The sequence below is a fragment of the Panthera tigris genome, chromosome D4, assembly GCF_018350195.1.
Source record: "Panthera tigris isolate Pti1 chromosome D4, P.tigris_Pti1_mat1.1, whole genome shotgun sequence".
NCBI lineage: Eukaryota > Metazoa > Chordata > Mammalia > Carnivora > Felidae > Panthera > Panthera tigris.
Window position 1 is genome coordinate 88,072,185 of NC_056672.1, and position 23,078 is coordinate 88,095,262.

Below are 23,078 nucleotides of genomic sequence, written 5' to 3' on the forward strand. Positions count from 1 at the left end.
AAAGCACACCGGGCTCGGCAGGGCCACCAGTGTGGTGGGTGTAGAACTCAGATGAGACCAGCACGTCTGGCCGCACTGGAGTGAGTAAGGGAGCGGGATGGGAGGAGGGCAGGGGGGGTGGGGGGGGTGGGGGGGTGGGTCAGAGACAGTCAGGGCCCAGGGAAGATGAGTTTGGAGTTTATTCTTGGTGTAAAGGGAAGCTGCCAGAAGTATTCTGAGCAGGCAAGTGGGTTAACCTGATGTGTTTTTTCTTTTCTTTTAAAATTAAAAAAAATATTTATTTATTTTTGAGAGAGAGACAGGGTGTGAGGGGCAGAGAGAGAGAGAGAGAGAGAGAGAGAGAGAGACAGAGCATCCAAAGCAGGCTCCAGGCTCTGAGATGTCTGCACAGAGCCCAACGCGGGGTTCGAACCCACGAACCGTGAGATCATGACCTGAGCTGAAGTCGGACGCTTAACCGACAGAACCACCTGGGTGCCCCTAACCCGATGCGCTTTTGAAAGCTCGCTCTGGCTGAACGTGTGAGCACAATGTGACAACAGGAGGGACTGAGGTTACAACTGTCCTTTCTGGCCTGAAAGCGGATGCTGTCGAGAGCACCCTGCTCTTGGCCTAGGGGCACTCCCAGGTCCAGCTCCCTAGCTGACTGAGCTACCCCGGTTCAAAGGACACCACTGCCCTCTTATGGCTGAGGCCAGGTTCAACAGATGGACCCTTCTCCCACTACTGTAGCTCTACCCCTCTGCCAGACAGAAGGGCGCGTGTCTGGCCTGCCCGCTTAGCAGATGACTCACCGAACCCTGGAATGTATATCCTTGACCACCTTGCAGGATTGGCTTTCTTGACAGATGTAGTTGTGAGCTTTGCTCAGAAAGAAATGCCTTTTTGGAGATTTATCAAACAGCTGGTCTGAGGGTTCTTCAGGAGACAATGGATCTGATTTACCGAACGCAGTGTGCGAGGCTGGTGCGAGTTATTTCATTTAATCCCCTTTAGGGTCCCTGTGCATAAAGCATCATCAGCTCCAATTCCCTGAGGCTGTGGATGCTATAAACCATGCAGGGCAGGGGAGAGGGAGAGGGTGGTGGGAGGCAGGGAGAAGGGAGGAGGGAAACACTCCTAGGAAACCAGACCCGGAGATAAAGCCACATATACATCCCTCTGTCCACCACTGGATCCTTAGAACAGCTCCTGGCACACAGAGAGCGCTCAATTTGTTGTGTGAGAAAATATAAGCCAAGATCTTTATATTATGTACTTGCCCTCCCTGCAAAATATATCTGCCTTGCAAGGTTTGCATATTTTTCTTAGGCGGTTTTCCTTTTAAGTCAGAGTAACCCAGCTCACTCAAAAGAAGTTGTCAAGAAAGAACAGAACCAGCATCTGGATGGTTGGTGTTGAACCAGCACCCACGAGGAGGCGGTAACGTAGAATACCGGGCTACGAGGAACAGTATGAAAAGGGCCTCGATTTTTCTGTCCAGCTAGTGTTTTCTGGAGGTCCCAGCTTCCCATCCTACTAAGCTCTCTCATACCAAAGAATCAAGAATCACATTTTAGCAACTTAGAGTTGGAAGGAAACTCACAGGCCCATTTCTCAATTATCTACCTGGTAAACAATAAACGGGATGATGATTATGAGAGATTTTTGGTAAATCAAACGCCACCCAACCTGAGCTTTTAGAGTTCCACAGGGGAAGCCCTGCCAATAGTAAAAATGGAAACTCGGCTCCCTCATTCCCTTCATGTTAGCCTAATGGTTGCCAATAGTCAACATGGCCACCAGGCTGTGCGTTCCCATTGGGCGGCTCCTCCGAGGCCCGCCCCGCCCCGCCCCGCCCCGCCCCTCCAAGCGACCACAGGGAATTGCGGAGCCGGACGTCGCGGTTCCCGGCCGGACTGCGCTTGCGCCATTCTTTGGCGCCAAGATGGCGATGGAGATGAGGCTTCCCGTCGCTCGCAAGCCCCTTAGCGAGAGCTTGGACCGCGATACTAAGAAACACCTGGTGGTTCCGGGGGACACGATCACCACGGACACGGGATTCATGCGGTACGTGGGGATTTGGGGACTCGGGGCCCCACAGGGCGGCTGCTGGGCTCTCTGCACGTGGCCTCTGTTCCCTTGCACCTCAGTACCCGCCTGACGCAGGGCACATCTGAGCATCGCAGTCCCCTTGTTTCTGAGTCCTTGGGCTCGGAAATAGTCCCCATCTGCGTTTGCCTCAGCCCTTGGAAGCTCTTCTGTCCTGAGCTCTGGTATCAAGGACTCTTGGGTGCTCTGCCTGAGACCCTGATCTCTGAGACTTCCTCTTCTTCTTCGTTGGAGACCTGCAACCCTGGGGGTGGGGGTTCGGAGCAGAGACCTCTTTCCAGTTTTCAGATTGAGGGGACTGTGGGCATTTCTGACTTGGTCTCCTCTTCTCTCAGCGACATCGCTTAGCCAGGTGCTCGGTTTTGGAATCAGCAGTTGTTTGGGCTCAGGGCATAGAAATATATTGTGCCGCACGCACCCAAATATGCATTTCGAATCTGAGGGCAGTACAACATGTGTAGTTAAGAGAGCAGGCTCTTGACCCAGACAGTTGAGGTTCCAGCCCTGCGCCATCACGTATTATTGGTTGTATTCTCTCTCCAACGTCAGATTTCTCTTCTGTAAAATGGTGATGATAACAGTAACTGTTTGATAGGGAAGCGAGGATTAGATGAGGCGATAATTAAGAAAAGAAGCAAAACTCACCATTCTGTCACCATCAGAGATAAACACCAGTGGTGTGTAGGACTTTTTGGAGAGGAGGGGAGTACAGCATTTATAGCCTTGCTCTCTAGCCCTTTAGTTTGAGGCTATTGGAACCTAGGGAATCTTAAGTGTCAGTCCTTCCTTCCTGAATTCAACATATATTTAAATTACGTGTGGTTGGGGTACAACTGTGATCAGAGTGGAAACTTCTGTCCTAGTGGAATTTATCTCTCAACAGAGACAGATAATAAGCAATGAGCCCAACAAATGAGTTGGTATGTTTGGCGATACCTGCAGTGGGGGAAGTGAAAAGTTGAGCAGCATCAGTGGAATGCGGTTGGAGATATGGTGGGGGTGGTGGCAGCCTGGTGGGGGGACTACTTTAAATGGGATAGTCAAGGTGGGCCCAATGGAGAAAGTGTCATTTGAGTAGACAGGGGTAAGCCAAAGGAGATGTCCGTGAAGCTCTCTAAAGAAGGAGTGTTGTGGGCAGAGAGAGAAGCCAGGCTTTACAGTGGGAGGATCCCGGTAGGAATACCCTTGTTCTTGGAAGGAGAGGTCATCTCAAGTGTATTCTTTGTATCCTACTCTTGTAACAGGGGCCATGGAACTTACATGGGGGAAGAGAAGCTCATTGCATCTGTGGCTGGCTCCGTGGAGAGGGTAAACAAGTTGATCTGTGTGAAAGCCTTGAAAACCAGGTGAGAACAAAAGGTGTGTATTCTCTTGTGTCGTTCCCCTCCTTCCCACCTGCCTTAGGTCTGCGGTTCAGTAGGTCTGCGATCTTGAACGTGACAGTGGAAAGGGGTATAGATGACCATAGGTAAGTGGGGGCTTCAAAGGTTTCCCCACATTACTTGACCTCTCCAAACCTCGGTCGCCTCCTCTGCAAATGAGGACAATAGCATGACCTACCTTGTGGGATTTTCATTGGAATTTATTCAAATAGGACATGTAAAGTACTTAGTGCAGGGTGCACTACCTAGAAGGGCTCCATAAAGGTTAGCTCCTGAAAGGAAGCCGGTAGGGTTGGAACAGAGCGAGCAAGGGAGAGCGTAGGGGCAGATGAGGCGGGCAGACAGCCCGTTTTGTAGCCACGGTAAGCATTTTGTCTTCCACTCTATGTACAATCTGGGAAGCCGCTGGAAGGGGTGGAGCAGAAGAGGGGCCTGGTCTGACTTCTCTTGACTCTGGAGGAGTGTTGAGAGGGGGTCAGGGGCAGGCTTAGAGAGACACATTAATGGACTGTTTTCATCATCTGAAGCGATGGCGGCTTGGACTAAGATGGCGGTAGGAGTGAGGAGTGGTTGATTCTGCATACATTTTGTGTCCTGAGTTTGTTTTTTTCATCCTGTAACAGTGTTGGGTTTTGTATTCTTTGGGATTTGCCATATGTAGGACCACGTCTGTGAATAGAGATAGTGTCATTTCTTTTCCAATTGGGATGCCTTTTATTTCCGTGTATATTTTGAAGGTAGAGCCAGTAGGATCAGCTGCTGGACTTGTCCCAGAGCATGAGAGGGAGAGGGAGAGAGAGAGAGAGAGAAAGAGAAATCAAGGGATCTTCCAAGGACTCCCAAGCTTTTTGACTTGAGCAATTGTAGGGATGGCGTTGCCATTTACTGAGACTGTGATCACTGGGAGGGGACCAGTTTGTGACGGGAGCTGGGGAGGGGGCCGTTGGAAAGCTTTGCTTTTAGGTTGGTGACATTTGGAAATGCCTCTAAGTCACGTAAATAGAGATGCTGCGTAGCCAGCAGTTGAGTAGAGTCTGGAATTCGGGAGGGAATAGTCATTGGTTGTATTTCAAGCCGTTCGGTTGGAGGAGCTCCCCAAGAGGTGAATGTGGGCTAAGAGAGAAGAGGTCCACGGCCGGAGCCTCCAGCATGGAACACCTCATCATTAGAATCGGGATAGGGAACTAACACAGGGGCCGGAGGTGAGCACCCTGTGGGTGAAGGAGACAGTGTGTAGACTGGGTGGGGTGGGGTGGGGTGGGGTCCCGTCTCAGTCTCCTCCTCCTTTGCTGATGCAGAAGCCATCTGTGTTCCAGAGCCCAGCAGGAAATATTCCATGCTTATCAGTGGCATGTAATTAACAGAGTAGGGGTTACGGGCTTAATGAACTATTTGGAATAAATGGTTTGTCTCAGAATAATTAATGAAGACTTTATACATGTAGGAATGTTTGAAGTTATCGGTTCCGGGAAAATAAATTTAAAAAGCACAGTTATGTGAATTTACCATATTTAAATGTGGTATGTAATTAAGGCCCTCATCCTGTTTAACCGAAATCACGAATGATGCTTGGTCTTGTGATGAGGTCTTTTTACTGATGGACGACCTTTTGTTTTATCTTTCAGATATAATGGTGAAGTAGGAGACATTGTAGTGGGGAGAATCACAGAGGTAAAGTCGATACCAGAGGGGTTTTTTACAAAGTAAAAGCAAGCTGGTGACTGAATGGCTGGGATAGTCATTCCCTATGTAGTGATGCCAGTGGGTATTAATTGCATTGGACTCTTTGTGCCCTTTGAGGTAAACAGTTGGCTTGTTGTAGTAGGGATTATTGGTTGCTTATGATATGAGCTCTTGCCCCTGAAGTCTGTCCAACTGTGAAATTTCTCTGCAGGTTCAACAGAAGAGGTGGAAGGTAGAGACCAACTCTAGGCTGGATTCAGTCTTGCTTCTCTCATCTATGAACCTTCCTGGAGGAGAGCTGGTAAGGGTCTCCAGGCTGGTACTGTAGTTTGCTAGCAAGAATGCTGGGGTCTGTTCCTCCACTAGAGAACTTTGCTTTTAGTGAGGTTGCCTCTTTTAGTCTTGTTTGCTGTCTAGATTACACGTACACTTTTTTTTTACAGTTACAAGATTAAAAACAATTTTTTTTTAATGTTTATTTATTTTTGAGAGAGAGAGCGAGAGCACGAGCCGGGGAGGGGCCGAGAGGCAGGGAGACACAGAATCCGAAGCAGGCTTCAGGCTCCAAGCTGTCAGCACAGAGCCCGATGGGGGGCTTGAACTCATGAGCCAGGAGGAGAGAATGACCTGAGCCGATGCCGGGCGCTTAACTGACTGAACCACCCACGCGCCCCACACATAGGTTTTTTACTTGGCCCAGGCCTCCCCAAATAAGCAGCAATTGGTATGTGGTAGGATCTGGAACAGCCATGGGGAGCGATCCCAAAAGAGAAGCTCTCAGATGCTTGGCGCCCATTTTCCTTTCCTGGGTGTATCAGCTTTGCACAGTGAATGTGTGCCTTGGAAAGTTGTGCTTAGATTAGCTTTTCGTGAATTGAATGGCATTTGGTTATTCCAGGCAACTGCAGTACCTGAGGGGCAGCCTTTTGTAAAATGCCACGGTTTGCCTTTCTCTTCAGTCCAGCATGTATTGCAAAGAGGCTCGCTGTGCTAGGTTCTCCAGAGAACGCAAGATAAAGGAGGCGTGACCGAGTTCCTGAAAGCGTGTACAGATGAGTAGGGGAAATGAAATAAGTGATCTAAATACCCGGCAGTCGGAAGGATAAACAGGCGTGCGCTCGTACAAGAGGAGTGCGCGCTCATCGGAAAGCGGGGCGCCGGGGTTGACCTTTGAAGGATGGATAGAGTTTCACAGGGAATCTGAGCTAATGGGAAACGTGTGAGTAAAGATAAGTCAGGCAGGAGGTAGTCTGGGCCTACTGGAGCATGGAGGGCCGCCACGGAAGGTGAGTGTGGAAAAGTGGGCTGGGCACGATTGGGAGCGTTTTGAGTAGCGCGGAAGGACTTGGGATATTATCCAGAGGAGGGCGGGAGACAGAAAGTAGTGGCGATCGCTCTGGTTTTCCTTGAGTGACACTGGTTACCTACTCTGGTGTTTGAATACTGTGGTTCCAGAGATCTCACGAGGAAGTGAAAGAGAAAGTAGGAGGAGAGAGATCTTTCCGCAGGGTCTGTCTGACTTAAGCAATGTCATCTCTTTGTGTATTTCAGAGGAGAAGATCTGCGGAAGATGAGCTGGCCATGAGAGGTTTCTTGCAGGAAGGGGACCTTATCAGTGTATCCTGCACCTTGCATTACAGCATCTTTGTGTTTCACATGGAACTGGGAAATGGGGCTTAAATTTTATGTCTCCACCAGGAGAAACATGTCCTGGCGGGGATCTGAATCCTAGCTCAAGGCCAAGGGCTCCGCTGCTGTCTTTCTCCACCTCCTTAACCCAACCGGACTCTCCGGCTCTTATCCAGACCTGCTGCCTCAAGTCCTTTCTGTGGGTTTTGTAACTTGCGGTGGCCCGTGCCTTAAGCTGGACTCCACTTTTCATGGCCACGTTGGCTTTGATCCAGGGAGTAGAAAAGGTGTTGTTCGTGTCAAGATATTCACGGGAACCAAGGAGGAGAGAGATTAGGTCCCATTGATGTCCTCTGGGGTCTAAGGCTGCGAGTGGGACTGTTGGGGATGGGAGGGAAGGAGGAGAGGAAGGATCAGGGACACAGGGAAGGCAGGTGACGTGAAAGTGTGTGTTCCTTTATCACCCTGGCCAGGCGGAAGTCCAGGCAGTGTTCTCTGATGGAGCGGTGTCTCTGCACACAAGGAGTCTGAAATACGGAAAAGTAAGTTGGACTCTTGCTGTTCCTGTATGCTAGCTGAGACTTCAAATCCTTTTCTGAATCCCCAAGGCTCTGGATTTCGGCCCTGAAGAACCCCAGAAGTTAAGCGTTACAGGCTGGCATCCCACACACCGGCTGGCTTGTGGGTCAGTAGTGTAACGGACGACAGCTTTTAATTCTCCTGCTACTGAGGCGATGTTGCGGCAGGAGAGCTCTTGTGACCGTGGGCCCGGAGGCCCTGCTGTGTCTGTTCCCTCCTGGGGGCACTGCCGCTTTACGCAGGGGCCGGGGGTAGAGGCTGTCCTGGGAGCGAGGGGAGGTGGTGCATTGAAACCCGATGGCCTTGGCTCCAGACAAATGTCCAGTCAATAAAATGGGTATCATTCATTATTAGGAAGGGCTGGTTTGCCACTTGAGCCTCTAAATGAAATGCCACTGCTTTTCTCGTAGGTGTTGTATGAGGTTACATTACTGAGGCTGTTGTTTTTTTTAACGGTAGCATGGTTTCTTTATTTTTTATTTTATTTTCTTAATATTTATTTTTGAGAGAGAAAGGTAACAGAGCATGAGCGAGGGAGGGGTAGAGATTCAGGGAGACACAGAATCCAAAGCAGGCTCCAGGCTCCGAGCTGCCAGCCCAGAACCGGACACGGGGCTCGAACCCACCAACTGCGAGATCATGACCTGAGGCCGAGTTGGTCGCTCAACCGACTGAGCCCCCCAGGCGCCCCGACAGCATACTTTCTAAAACAAATTACGACTCGCTAGTCTCTTGGCTTCATCTGGGTGAACCTTTTCGTTTCCTGAGTGGAACAGAAGACTGTTCCCTGGTGGAGCGGCCACGGTCAGCCACGCTCACAGCCTTGAAGTGGGTAGAATTGCGCACCGCGTGTGCCGACCTTCACGGGACTGGGTCCTGCAGACCCTCCCTCAGCGGGATGGGGGCTTGGAGTGGTCCTGCCAGGACCCGGGGTAGATTTGCACCCAGCCCTTGGCCAGTCCTCTTGCCCGGCGGCACGCATCTCACGGGCAGGGTAGGTGGTTGGGATCGAGGTGGAACGGGACAGTGCGCCTTGGCCCGAAACAGGCACGGGCTCGCGTCCTCGTTAGCTCTGGCTGCTCTGACTGCTGGCGCGGCGACCCTGGGATGACGGGAAGGTGGGAGGAGAGTATGGAAAATCCCCTTCTCTCCGGCCTCGTGAACCACCTCTGCGTCCGGAAGCCTTCTCCGGGAATGTTTCCGGTGTGTGTGCGTCCAGTGACTGTGACTGAGGCTGCTGATAGGAGCGGCCCTGCTTCTGCCGTAGCGAGGACGCGCGTCCTGTGGTCCGCTCTTCCCGCACTGCACGGGTGACCCTGCGGTGACTTCGCGTGTGCTGTGTTCCTCCAGCTAGGTCAGGGGGTTCTGGTCCAGGTGTCCCCCTCCCTGGTGAAGCGGCAGAAGACTCACTTCCATGACCTGCCGTGTGGTGCGTCGGTGATTCTGGGCACCAACGGCTTCATCTGGATCTACCCGACGCCTGGCCACAAAGAAGAGGATGCAGGGGGCCTCACTGCAAACCTGGAGGTGAGGAAACGCTGCTGCTGCTGCTGCCCTCGTGGCGGAGCGGTGCTCAGTCTTCGCTGTGCTTCTGGGACAGGCGGGCTGGCTGTTTCTAAACCATATGGTTGCTGTCGTCCGCGTTAGTGTGCTGTCGTCCGCGTTAGTGTGGGTCTCCGTCGAGCTGTCTTCATGAACATTGTTGCCTTCTCTTTCTCTTTTTATTTATTTAAAAAGAAAAACTTTAAAAAACTACTTAACTTTTGAGAGAGAGAGAGCACAAGCAGGGGAGGGGCAGAGAGAGAGAGAGGGGCACAGAATCCGAAGCAGGCTGCGGGCTCTGAGCTGTCAGCACAGAGCCCGACGCGGGGCTGGAACTCACGAACCGTGAGATCATGACCTGAGCTGAAGTCAGACACTTAACCAACCGGAGCCACCCAGTCACCCCTTTTCTTTTTCTTTTTTTAAGTTTGTTTATCTTGAGCCAGAGAGAGAGGGAGGGAGGGAGGGAGGGAGAGGGAGAGAACCAGTGGGGAAGGCCAGAGAGAAAAAGGGACAGGAAATCCGGAGCAGGCTCTGACAGCAGATACCGCATCGTGGGGCTTGAACTCACAAACCGCGAGATTATGACTTGAGTCGAAGTTGACGCTTAACGGACTGAGCCACCCAGGCGCCCCATGCGTTCTGTTTTTCTCAAGAGATGGAATGGAACTGGTTTGATCTTTGTCGCCAGAGGTAGCAAGTTACAGGGCAACAGCAACTGAAGGGTCATCTGTCTTCGTCTCCCTCGGAGCTAGCCGTTTGGTTGGTTGGGAGTCCCAGAGTTGATACTATTTAAATTAGAAGTGATTTCTGTGACTTGCTGGGACTGTCCTCTTACTGTCGTTCTGATTCTATATTCCCTTTGCGTCCGCCGGTAGCCTGTCTCCCTCGCTGACCGAGAGGTGATCTCCCGGCTTCGGAACTGCATCGTCTCGCTGGTCACTCAGAGGATGATGTTGTACGATACCAGTATCCTGTATTGCTATGAGGCGTCCCTTCCGCATCAGGTACTCCGTCCGGGCCTTCCCTTTTCCCTATTGGTCTGTGAGTCGGCGTCACGTGTCTGTCGTCTGCTCCCGTGTCTCCTCAGCGATAGCAAGCACGTCTCCCAGACACCTTTACCGTGTCCGTCGGTACGAACCCGATCTGGCGGACAGCCCTCCCGGGTGGCCGGTAGATGTTTCCCCAAGATGCTTGTAACGTCCTCAACGTCTAGTGTCAGTCCGAGGATCTGGGGGCGCGGGGTGGGGGTCCCTGGGGGGACTAGTGTATGACATCAGCTGTCAGGACGTCGTCTTGCCCATCCCAAATTGTAGCTTGTTAGTGAATGCCGGGAGAATATCTCTGCTCCTGTCACCGTATACCATGGATTCTTGATGACTTGTTAAGCTGGTTGTAGCAGATCCTGTCTCGCAGTACTTAGCCTCTGACAGATGAAAGGAGTACAGAGGGTTTATGGTAGCCATGCTTGGTTTTTGCGTTTGGATTGGCTTATGGTTGCTCATGGTTGATTTCTTTTCTGAGCAAATACCTTTTCTTCTTTAGATCAAAGACATCTTAAAGCCAGAAGTAATGGAGGAAATAGTGATGGAAACGCGCCAGAGGCTTTTAGAACAGGAGGGATGAAGAGAGGCCTCTGAAGGACAGGACTGCGTGTACCTGAGTGGAGCAGTTCTTGAAACTGAAGAAGCTGATTTGTGGTCCCCAAGTGTGGCTCAGCGGAGAACCGTGAAACTCATCCCTTAACCCACACTGGGCCGCCTCCGGCCCAGAGGGCTGCTCTCTCTTGTTCTCAGGCAAAGCCTGGGGAATGTACTGCCAGTCCCTTAGGTTGCCTGCAGAGTCCGGCACTAGGGGTAGTTTCGAGCCTTTAAAAGCACGTGGTGTTCCAGCCAAGTGGCCTCCCATCCTCGAATAATACGGAGAATCTTTTGTCTTCTACTCACCATCAGTTCACAAGGCACAAAGCCCCCATGAAACTGCCCCTATAAGCAACACAGCCTCCCTGACCCCCAGATTGTCTGTTTTGGCCTCTATTTCCACCTCTGCAGCACAAGTACGACATTGAAGAATATAGTTAGTGACGTCAACCCGGCAGTCGAATAGAAGAATAAAGTTAACCAAGCGGCCTTTTGCTTGGCTGGAATGTTCTTTCCCATTGCATGATCCTTCTGGTGATAGATGCGAGTACATCTCTAGCTGGCTGCCTTAATCTGTCCTGCCTTTAGGGTGATTTGTAAGAAGTCGAATTATCGATAATGGAATGAATGCTCTGGGTGCTGTGAGGAACATGGAAACAAATGCAGGTGGGAAAAGAAAAGCTGTCTTCATCCTGTAGCTGAAGTAGTAATGCATTAACTTTGGCATAATTCAGGGCGAAAAACAAGAGGCTGGAATTCTCACTGAGGAATGCTAGAATTCCCATGCATCGGTTTTCCTAATGACTATCTAAAGAGGGTACTTTGATTCAGGTTTGGGGAAACATTTTTTTTTAAAAGCCCTCTCTTTATAAAGTGCTATTTTATTTCACATATGTAGTGAACTATTTTTATATATTTATAAATGTGTTAACATCACTTTCTGGTCTTGTGTCCTGTGTAACGAGAGCTGAGTCCAGTTGAAGGAGGGTTCAGCAGATACAGATTCTGACAGAGGCCTTAAATACTCTGTTTGGGTCGCCTAGGAAAATGTAACCCCAGGACAGTTTCAACGGTAGTGACTGAACACTGCCTTTGACGGTTATGAACTATAGCTCAGCTCTTGAGTAACAGTATGTTTCTTGTCCTTGCCACGTTACTCAGGGGTATCATTTTACCTCTTTTTTTGCTTTCCAGAGTGTATCATCTGTTTGAGGAGTTTGCAGACAACTGAATGTTCCATAGGCTGTGTTGTAACTTTAGTTTTGTTCACTTGGCATCTTGTTCAGAACACATGCCAGGCTGGATGCCTCTTCGTGGAAGGGAGGGGGTGGGGGAAGTCGAAGTCCCTGGTTTGGTTTTGAGTTTGGGCGGGGATCGTTTGTAAGCTCTTTGAAAGTTTGGTCTCCCTTGGTCTCTCCCAGGCTGCCAGCCTATTCTGTACTTTCAGTATATACAGAATGGCAATTATCTGCCAGATGGGAATAGGGTGAAGGTCTGAAAGCACCTTTTTGGGCTGATCTACTGTCCGTGGCCCACTAGAGGGCGCCCTTGTTGAGTGTTAATTCCATTGTGTGTTTTTAAGAAAATGGAATAAGCTGAAATTTTTACACTGGTACTTACTTCCGGTAGCAACTCATGGGTTGATTTTGCTTTGTAAAAGTGAGGACAAAATTAGACTGAACTGAATTACTTTTAATGAATATTTGAACCTGAAGGGATTTTTTCAATGTTTGGCAACATTGGTTTCTGACTATCAGGCATTTGCTGGGCTCTGGATTTTAGTTTTAAGTCCTCAAAAGTATCATTCTACAATGTTCTACAGGGAGAAAAGAGCATAGTGCGTCTCTAGAAAATATTGTAGTCTAGGCTTGGGGTTCCCCACCAGAAGGTGGGTCGGTGGAAAATGGAGATTGGATACGCATTTAGATCAGGTGCAGGTGGCCTCCACACTGACCCCTGCAGCATAATCTCACCCTGTGGAAGACCAAACAAGATCTCTTGACAGCCAGCAGATGTGATCCTCACTTAACCAGTGAAGAAAGTAGTTCAGAGAAAATGGCTTGATTAAGCTCAGGAGGAACTATGGATCAGGAATAGGCTGAAGCTTTAGAGGGAAAGCAGCCTTTTAGAGAATGGGTTGGACTGGGGCACCTGGGTGGCTCAGCTCATGATCCCAGGGTTGTGGGAAGGAGCTGCTTACTCCAGCTCCCCCTGCCCCTCTCTCTGCTCGCAGGCATGCTCTCTCTCAAATGAAAAAGAATAATAATCTAGAGAGTGGCTTGGACTGTTGGTGAAAGAATGTAGGTCCAGAAACTTTATTTCCAGCCCTGAGACCAATCCCTTGAGCTACCATTTTGCTCACTGCCTGTCCCTCCCTCTAGGTGTGCTCCTCTGGACACAGATGAGTGTCCCCCTGCCCCCCATTGTATGCCAGCTAGAGCAGTGCTTGGCACACAGGGGACTCAAATGCTTGTTGAATGAATTAGTTCAAGAAACGCGTATTAGAAAATTTTAGGGGTGCTTGGGTGGCTCATTTTGTTAGGCATCAGACTCTTATTTCAGCTCAGGTCATGATCTCATGGTTCATGAGTTCGAGCCCCGTGTGGGGCTCTGCGCTGACGGCTCAGAGCCTGGAGCCTGCTTGGGATTCTGTGGCTCCCTCTCTCTCTCTGCCCCTCCCCCACTCACACTCTGTGTCTCTCTCTCTCAAAACTAAATAAACCTTAAAAAAAAAGAATTTGATCCAGTTGCTCAATTTTAAGCTGAACTAGAGAATGATGATGCACAGGATGCGATTAAAGCATGAATAGGAAGAAAGCGAAATTGCTAAAAATAAAAAGGGTGCTGATCAGGGTAAGATCGTAGGTAAATAAAGGAGAACAAGGGCGCTGAATGTTTGAAGAATGATACTATGAGTCAGGACTAAGTGTCAACCAGATTATTTTGTGAGAGCAAAGCTAAACCTACTAACATCAATTAATACATTTCAGTTCCAACTTCGGGTACAAGTTTTCATATGCTCACATTCGGTACCTGTACACGACTATTCTCGATGCCACCGTTAAGTCACTACCATTTCCCCATCCAGCAGAAATATTTCGAAAATCCGTAACTCAATATACTAACTGGACGTACGACATCCATAATGTAGCTACGACATCCATAATGTAGCTTCTTCCCTAATGCCAGCAACTTCTGAAAAGTCAATGGTCTAACATTTGGTCAAGTTATTTGATACTGAATGGTACAGTGGAAAAATCGTGGGCTTTGCAGCAAGACTCATCCGGGCTCAAATGGTGACATGGTCACATACTAACTAGGCAAGTGACCTTGAGCAAGTCACGTCTCTGAATCTTTTTCCTCAAGTGCATAATGGGGAATAATACTACATGCTTCGCCGGACTACAGTGAGGATTAAACTAGATAATGTAGTTTGTGAAAAGCATTACGATACAGAGTAGGCACTAAAATGAGTGGATCTCCTTATAAATGGGCATATATCCCATATATGGGGACACATAAAGGGTGAAGACTAAGGGACCTGGTGGGTGCTTTCCGGTTGCAGGAGATGGGTTATGACAAGTGTGGGTTTGGTGTGTTTGGGTCATTGTCTCTGGGCCTGCTAGCCCAACAATCCGTATTTTCTCAGCTAACAGGGTGTTCTCCTGCAAATCCATGTATGGATGTATGAGGTCGTTTCATCTTAAAGGCTCTTTCTAGCTCAAACAGCTGCGATTACGCCTGGTTTAGCCTCTGAGAGGTGCTTAACAAGCGGTTCCTTTGATGAGGGAGCCTCTGGATACCCAAAGAAAATTCGTTCGCAATAGGTCGGATGCTCTTCAGTCATTTATTTTTCGCCAGTTCTAATATTTATACTTCTTGCGGAAAAGGTGAGAATTTGGGGAGGGAGGGTAAGGCACCAAATACCTTGGTTTCCAGGAGCGGGCCAAATTTCCCTCTTCCCTAAAGAGGTTTAAGGAAGTAATCCAACTCCGGTTCTGAGATAATCCAATCCGCAGTTTTCCCCTTGCTTTGGCTCCTCGCCGGTCCTACTACCCGCGCAGGAGAGACATTGGCCAGCCCGACGCGAGGCAGGCGAGAGTCCACCGGCTCCCTGGAGGGCGGGACCGAAGCTCAGGAGCCGGGAGCAGAGGGCAAGAAGTCTCGGGTGCGCGCGGACAGGAGCGGGCGCCTCGGGACTACGACCCCCGGCATGCCCTGCGGCCTGCGCCGACTGGGGTTGGCCGGGAACTCTAGCCTACTGCCCTCACCGGCCAATGGGACGCAGGAGAGAGACCCGACCCGGATTTTCAGGGACCAATGGCGGTACAGAGGAGGCGGGGCTTCCTTGCCGCTCACCTTGCGCTCGGAAAAACCACATTTAAAAGGTCGTGTGGGGCCGAATTCTGGCGGGTCGGGAGACCGGAGGCGGAGGGCGCGGCGGCGTCCCCGAGAGCGGCGCCGGGAAGGCCCGGGTCCCCGCGAGGCGCGCGCCGGACGTCGGCGGGGGCGGGGTCAGGGGCGGGGCCTGGCCTCGTTGTGGAGCGGCTCCTAATCCATCATGGCGGCCGCGGGGGTCGGTGTCCGTCCCTGAGCAGCGCCGGAGCCGGAGCCGGTCCCCGGGTCCTGCGGCTGAGGAGCCCCTCGGTTGTCCACGGCCCCCACCTGCGGGGGGAGGCTGGGTCCCGCGGCGGAGTTCCGGGGATGTGACTGCCTGGCGGCGGCGGCGGCTGTAACAACGTCCGGAGCCGGGGGAGGGGGTGTCTCGGGCAGAGACCCCTGGGCTCGGGGCAGCTGAGGCGGCCGGGCCTCCTCCCCCCTCCGCCCGCCTCCCGCCTTCGGGGCCGCGAGCGTGCTCTGTCCCGTACAGCCCTGCCCTGGCTCTGGGGCACTGGGGGTGGTCTCTGTTTTCCCCCAGACCTGGGACACCCCGTTTCCTGAGGCGTGGAGGAGCGACGCCCCGGAGTAAGCCGCCCGTGCCCCGCCCCGGCAGCCTCCCCTTTACCCCCGAGCCGCCCCTCGCGCCCACTCCCGGCCCCGAGTTTGGCCTCGGAGCCCCCCCCCCCCGGCCCCCCATTCATATCCCCTCCCTGCTGTCAAGTGGCCTCCCCTTCCCCCCCCCTCCCCCCCCAGGTTGCTCCCGGGAGCCTCCAATGCCTTGACCTCTTCCAATGTCACCTACGGTCCCTTTAGTCTCAGCCCCAACAAAAACTTTAATGCAGAGGAAAAGCCTGGACTGGTTTCACAGGCCTTTTAAAAAGCGGACTTAAAAGTTGCTGGCAATGCATTCCTTGTCATCCGAGGCGAGGGCAAGCCCTCGCTGAAGTCTGGGTGACCCGTGTCGTTTTCCGGAGCGCAGGGTAGAGCGGCAGGAGCGGCCGCTAGTTTGGCAGGAAATCTGTCGGAAGATGAAGAAACCGAGATAGGAGGTAGGGTGGGCGACTTCCCCAGGAAAAGTTCTGGAGAAGCATCCAGAGGTGATCCACGTTTCCTTTATGTGCGGGAATCGAGATGACTTTAGTGTTACTGACCCTTTTCCAGCATCCCTGTGAATATTTGTTTTTCTTCTTGGAAAGGAAGAAACTTACCCAGCCCGTGAAAGACACTCCAACTCAAGGAACTGTGGGGTGGCCCCGCAGTTGCATGGCTTCGAATTGATCGACCGCGGACATGCTCGGAGCTGCTGTTTACATGTGTTCACTTGTGTTTGACCTCACTGTACTGACTTGGGGCGATTCGGCGAATGTGAAATCCCCCGTATGTACTGTTTCCTTCTAAGCCCGCTGACCATTCTGGAGGATCTGGAACCCTCTTCTGGAAAGGGGTGCCTATCATTACTTTATGGGGCAGCAGCCTGGAAAAGTTCTTGGGGACCAGAGGAGGCCAAGCTTGCCTGCCCTGCACTTTATCAAAGGAGCAGGGAAGAAGGAATCATCGAGGCACGGGGGTCCGCACTGCAATGTCTTTGTGGAACACGGTGAGTGCTTTTCAAGCTTTCGGACCCTGTTTTTCCTGGTGTGTTCAGCTTAGGAGTGCGCAAGGCACTCTTGAACCTCAGCCCTTGTGTCCTTTCCTTCCGGCTGTACTTGAAACTTGTGTTGCTGTCGTGTTCTCTTAGTTTGTGGAGGGACTGTGTTCGTATCAGAAGAAGTTACTTGGGGACTCTGTGTGGCTTTGTCCAGAATCTCTCCGAGTTGTTCATTTCTCGCCGGATTCCCCTTCTCACTCACTGTTGACCTTAGATAAGCCATTTTACTCTTCCAGTTTGCCGAGGAGAGTGTGCACTTAAGTCGTTTCTCGGATCAGAGTCCACGATCCTGCTCCGACCCAAGGCGTGGGCTCTCCCCGAAGATCCTTCACTGCTTTAGCCACGGAGGGGCTCTTATCGTATCCTCAGAGTGGCCCGTGCTCCCCAAAGGGTTAAGACCTACAGATCCTGGTGGACGCTAATATCCTTGACCTTTTCGGTCCTGAGTAGGACTTGAAAATGCCCACTTTGGAGCCTCGTGGGAAAAAAATGCAGTGGGGAAGCAGTGTCCTTTGCGGATCGAGGAAACCCGGCTGTTTCTAGGTGCTTTGCCTTACCCAGGAGTGATCGTTTCCCCCGGCGATGGGGCTTGTAGCTTCCCCTGTCTCCCTGTTTCGCATGACATTTGGGGCCAGAAAGGGTGCCGTCGACATTTGCATGAACAGAGTTGGCATTTGATTGCAGACTGTCTGTATCCCACTGCACCTTTCCAGTAATTCCGCGTGAAGTTTTAAAGCGAAGGCTCGGCTTAGACTGCTGCCTGCTACAGGGGCCGGCCGTGGACCACTTAATTAGGGCCCTGGCTGTCGTGCTGTAGCCTGACGTTTTTCGAACCGTGTGCTTCATATAGGAATATCGACCCCACCCGCTCCATTAGCGAATGTTAGAAGAGCGCACGCGGCATCTGCTTTGAAATTCAGCCTCAGATGCCTTTTAACGATGGGTGACCACGGTCAACAGAGGTCTCTGTGCCTTGCACTTGCATGTGACCGTTGAGGTTTTACTTTCTGACAGAAAAATATTTGCCTCATCTATATAACTTGGGTGCTCGAATTGTATTTTTCCTTGAAATATTAGTTACATTTTAGCACCGGTTTTAGACCGGGAGATATTGAAGTTTGTTATATTCTGGTGCTTCCCCAATTCAAGATTTGTAAAGTGAAATTATTTACATTAAAAAAGTTTTTTTCTAATGTTACTTATTTTTGACAGAGAGAGAGAGAGAGAGAGAGAGAGAGAGAGCGCGCGCGTGAGCAGGGGAGGGGCAGAGAGAGAGAGGGAGACACAGAATCGGAAGCAGGGTCCAGGCTCTGAGCCGTCAGCACGGAGCCCGACGCGGGGCTCGAACCCACAAACCGCGAGATCATGACCTGAGCCAAAGTCGGCCGCTCAACCGACTGAGCCACCCGGGCGCCCCTGAGTTAGTTATTTACATTTTTAACTAGTGACGATCATGCAGCCTTGGATAGTGAAAATTGGTACAGACTTTTTGGAGAGCTTTGGTCACACTTAGCAGAATTTAGTGTATATACCAATAACCCAGGAATCTCACTTCTAGGAAGCTATTCTAGCACAGAACAGTATGATCCCCTTGGGTGTCCCTGGTACCCTTTCCGAGAGGGTCGAGAGGTTAAAACAGTGTTCATATTACTACAATTCTCAGATGCTGTTTGCACTCTTTGCACTAATGGTGCAAAAGTCATGCAGGCTCCTTAGCGTGAATCAAGGCTGCAGCACCTGACTGTCCTAGGAGCCATCGTACCCTTCGTGCCGTGCACTCGCGATGAGTACAATACAATGAAATAAGAATTTGGTTTTCACCGGAATGTTCTCGATGCAGTCGTAGAACAGGTTAAATTTATTCACTGTTGCCGCTCATGGAGATGGTTTTTCCCGTAGTCTGTGGGGTGAAATGAGAAGGTGCACGTGAACGTCTCTGCTGTGCACTGAGGTATGATGGTTCTCTCTCCAGGAGAAGCAGATGGGCCGTTCTTTGAGCTGCGTGCTGAACTAGCTGCGTTTTTCACCGACTGCCATTTTTACTCTCATTTTACTGCCACCGACAAACAACGGTTATTCAGTCTAAAAAAAAAAAAAAAAAAAGGATAAAGGAGTCTTTCAAGAAAACAACTGGCAGTGTATGTTGCCAGTGATAAAACTGCAGCTTTCCAATGAAAATTAGGATTTTGGAAAACTTGTATCTGCTACTGTGGTGTAGAGATCGGTGGTGATATTTACAGGTGCGGTGCTTTGATAGCTTATAATGAAATGTATTATTCAGCAAATCTGCATAATTCAGTGAACCCATTTTTTCTAAGTGATCACTATGTGGGATCCTAAAATCACACACAGGTAAAAAATCCATCCAGGGTGCAAGGTGGGCCAATGGATTTTAATGTTACAAAAGTTCCCTGATACAGTTTTAGGTTCTACATCACAACTAACCTTTAAGAAACGACCACTTAATGGCGTTTTGGTGTAGCTTCTAAGAAGAATAAATACAGTGATCTAAAAAGGCTACTTTTTTGGTGGCCAACAGTTATTTTCCAGTAATAAAAATGTTTTTAAATGAATAAATTTTAGAATTTCAGTTTAAATTTCTTAAAAAAAATTTTTTTTTAATGTGTATTTATTTTTGAGACAGAGAGAGACAGAGCATGAACGGGGGAGGGTCAGAGAGAGAGGGAGACACAGAATCGGAAGCAGGCTCCAGGCTCTGAGCCATCAGTCCAGAGCCTGACGCGGGGCTCGAACTCACGGACCGCGAGATCGTGACCTGAGCCGAAGTCGGACGCTCAACCGACTGAGCCACCCAGGCGCCCCTCAGTTTAAATTTCTAATGTGGTAAACTCTGGTGAGATAACCTATATAAACAAAAGCTTGTTGGGGTCCTGAGTAATTTTCAAGAGTGTGAAAAGGTCCCGAGATAAGAAAGTTTGAGAACTGTGGCTCTAGGAGTTTTCTCACGAAGACACATAAGGCTGTGTATTGCAGGTGTACCATGAAATACTACCCTTGAAAGGCATCTGTGTAGTGCTAAGAGGTGAAAAGCAATCTGGAGATGAGTCAGCATGGTATGGGAATTGGGATTTAGGTGGAATCGGAGAAAAACTTGGACTTCTTACTTTGCCTTTGTGATTTCTTTCTGTGACAAATTTGCTAGAATGCAGAACATAAAAAGATGCAAAAACTGAATTGATGGCCGCCCAACCAAACTGTCCCTCTTTTGCAGCAGCTTTTTATGAAAGAATTTGCCTAATTCACGTTTCACTGAAGACAAATCAATTTCTTTGGACCTTGGGTATCTTTTTCTAGGGCAACACAGTCTCATTTTGTGTTACAGATTGTTCTTGATCCTTCGTAGGGTGATCTTTCTAGAGTTGGTTAATATCCATATAGGTTGGATTAAAAAACTTGCAGTCGTGGGTCACCTGGGCGACTCAGTAGGTTAAGTGTCCAGCTTCGGCTCAGGTCGTGATCTCATGGTTCATGGGTTCAAGCCCCAGGTGGGGTTCTGTGCTGACAGCTCAGAGCCTGGAGCCTGCTTCGGATTCTCTCTCTCCTTCTCTGCCCCTTCCTCCACTCGCGTGCTGTCGCTCTGTCTCACAAATAAATAAACATTAAAAATTAAAAAAAAAACAAAAAACCCACCTTGCAGTCATAACATACATTGTTGGATCAGACACGGACCTGGAAGCCAAGAATGCTGCAATGTGAGAGCGGCAGTGGTGAATCTGGAAGGAGAGGGCAGATGGCAGTTTTTTGCCAGGATCATTCAGGGTCACAATGGCTAGTCATATGTACAGGGAGAACAAAAAGGAAACCATGGTATTATTTCACGCACCATATGTCCCTTCCAGATTTCAGTGGCTTGACTACAGAAAATTCACTTTCTGGAGAGTTGGTAAAAGAGGAATAAAAGCATTCACTAGTAAACCTCTTTTCCTTAGTAGTTTCCTTCTTTCTCCAACAAATATTTATTGAGCACACTATGTATCAGGGAATGTTGTAGTCATTGGTGATACATTAGCAAACAAAAAACATCCCTGCCCTCCTGGAATTTACATTCTAGTGGGAGGAGACAGACCATAAGTAAGCTAGGTAAGTAAAGTATAGAGTATGTTAGACGGTAGTACGTTCTGGAGAGAAAAATAACATAGAAAAGGGGCTAAGGAATGTTGGGCCCTGCGATTTTAGTTAGGGAGGCCTCCCTGAGAAGGTGACAGTTGAATAAAGACCCGAAGGCAAAGGTGGGAAGTGAGGAACAAGCCTTGGAAATAATGGGGAAATCGTCAGTGCAAAGGCCCTGAGGCAGAGCTTGTTTAGCATGTTTGAGGAGAAGCCCAGAGTAACTGGAACCATGGGAGCAAAAGGAGAGTGGTAGGAGATAAAATGGGGGTGAGGAGAGGATGGCTGGAGCAGAATGTGGCCTTGTTGACCATTGGAAGACTTTTGACTTTTCACTTTTGTGGTTTGGGAAGCCTTTGGAGAATTTTGAGAGAGGATTAACAGGACCCGATTTCTGTTCTATTAAAATGTCCCCAGCTGCTGTATTCCGAAGGAGGGGAAAGAGGAAACAGATTACACTTAGGGGTTGGTTGCCTCAATCTGGATGAGGACGGTCATGGCTTGGACCAGAGCGGCGGCAGTGGTGAAGGGGTCAGATGGCGGGACTATCCAGGCACAGCTGCCCGGATTTGCTGCTGAGTTAGACCTGAGATGGGGGGTGCAGGGTTGAGAGAAGTCGAGGGCGACTCCAAGGTGTTTGGACTGAATCACTGGAAAAATGGAGTCGCCTTTTACTGCAAGAGAGACAAGTGGGGCTTGGGGAGGTGTGTTGCGGGAAATGGAGACGAGGATCCGGGCATGTTACCTTTGAGATGTCTATTATTGGGCGTCCCGGTGCGTATGTCACATACGCGGTTGAGTCTACCGGCTTGAATTCAGGGAAGCAGTCCCGGCTGGAGAGGGAACGTGGGGGTCACCAGCTTACGGGTGCATGTCAAGCTGTGAGAACAGCGACAGGCCCAAGGGAGAACTCTCCCGAGTATGAACCTTCCAAAAGTGTGAGGCGACATTCGGTAGTTTATGAAATTAGGACTTCACGTTTTTATAGAGGATTAGTTTGATTCGTTTTTGGGGGGTGGTGACATTTGAATTTTGAGTGGGAATGATTTTAACTCATTCTTAAGTTTTACTTTGTTGTTGTTGTTGGTTTATTTTTGAGAAAGAGAGTGTAGGCCGGGGAAAGGCAGAGAGAGAGGGAGACACAGAATCGGAAGCAGGCTCCAGGCTCCGAGCTGTCAGCACAGAGCCTCATGCAGGGCTCGAACTCACCAACTGTGAGATCATGACCTGAGCTGAAGTCGGATGCTTAACTGACTGAGCCACATAGGCTCCCCTCGTTTTTAAGTTTTAAATCCTGTTTCTCTGAGGACTGTTTTTTTTTTTTTCCTAAATCAAAAAGTTGCAGATTTTAAAAAATTTGCACATAATTTTTCCTATTCTTGGTAACAAGTGTTTAACTTTTTTAATTAAAAAACGCTTTGTTTAGTTTATTTATTTTAAGAGAGAGAGAGAGAGAGAGAGAGAGCGCGAGCAAGCTTGTGAGCAGGGGAGGAACAGGAGAAAGAGAATCCCAAGCAGGCTCTTGGCTGTCAACCTGGAGCCCAGTCTCACGAACTGTGAGGTCATGACCTGAGCCAAAATCAAGAATTGGAGGCTTAGCCGACTGAGCCACCCAAGCGGCCCCAGTGTTTTAAAGGTAAAAAGTCCATTTCAATTTTAAAAGTTTGGTTGGGGAGCCTGGCTGGCTCAGTCAGGTGGTAGAGCACGCAACTCTTGATCTCACGGTTGTGAGTTTGAGCCCCATGCTTGGGGTAGAGTTTAGTTAAAAAAACAGATAAATAAAATAAAAAATAAGTTTTGTAATACTTTACTAGGTAATGCTTTAAAAAATTTAAGTTTTTAAAAAAAAATAAATTATTTGTGGATTTTCTGATTGTAAGTTAGTACATCTATGTCCCGCAGGGTATTATTTAATTTGGTAATGCCACATGTTTTACTTATGAGTTTACCTGAAAACTGGTTTTAAGAAATTGTTTACTCTCACTTGAAAACTATTTTACAGGGGCGCCTGGGGGGCTCAGTCAGTTAAGCGTCTGACTTCAGCTCAGGTCATAATCTCACAGTTTGTGAGTTCGAGCCCCGTGTCGGGCTCTGTGCTGACAGCTCGGAGCCTGGAGCCTGCTTCGGATTCTGTGTCTGTCTCCCTCTCTCCCTGCCCCTCCCCTGTTTGTGCTCTGTTTCTCTCTCTCAAAAATAAACAAACATTAAAAAAATTTATAGACAAAAAACTATTTTACAGTTCTTGGGGTGCCTGGGTGGCTCAGTTGGTTAAGTGTCTGACTCTTGATTTCAGCTCAGGTCATGATCTCATGGTTTGGGAGTTCGAGCGTTGGGCTCTGCGCTGACAGCGTGGGGCCTGCTGGGAATCCTCTCTCT

At 49.6% G+C, this 23,078-nt stretch overlaps 2 protein-coding genes across 10 annotated transcripts in view; both read left to right on the forward strand.

Moving 5' to 3' along the window:
• The first annotated feature begins 1,894 nt into the window (after positions 1-1,894).
• On the forward strand, positions 1,895-11,035 carry EXOSC2 (exosome component 2). Its single transcript, XM_007078833.3, has 9 exons — positions 1,895-2,049; positions 3,336-3,437; positions 5,099-5,144; positions 5,368-5,457; positions 6,708-6,773; positions 7,259-7,327; positions 8,715-8,891; positions 9,785-9,913; positions 10,452-11,035. The coding sequence occupies exons 1-9, from the start codon at positions 1,928-1,930 to the stop codon at positions 10,530-10,532; spliced, it is 882 nt and encodes a 293-aa protein (XP_007078895.1). The 5' UTR covers positions 1,895-1,927; the 3' UTR covers positions 10,533-11,035.
• Positions 11,036-15,154: 4,119 nt separating this feature from the next.
• ABL1 (ABL proto-oncogene 1, non-receptor tyrosine kinase) overlaps positions 15,155-23,078 on the forward strand; it is a 149,362-nt gene continuing 141,438 nt past the window's right edge. For 3 of the 9 annotated variants that reach the window (XR_006210838.1, XM_042965338.1, XM_042965337.1), the window contains exon 1: positions 15,681-16,523. Coding sequence is in view for 8 of the 9 variants with exons in the window: in XM_042965338.1 (XP_042821272.1) it covers positions 16,388-16,523 (136 nt within the window). In the remaining variant the exon portion in view is untranslated. Of the gene's footprint in view, positions 15,512-15,680; positions 16,524-23,078 lie in introns of those variants that run through there. The other 6 variants (XM_042965334.1, XM_042965330.1, XM_042965335.1 and 3 more) reach the window with 6 other exon arrangements.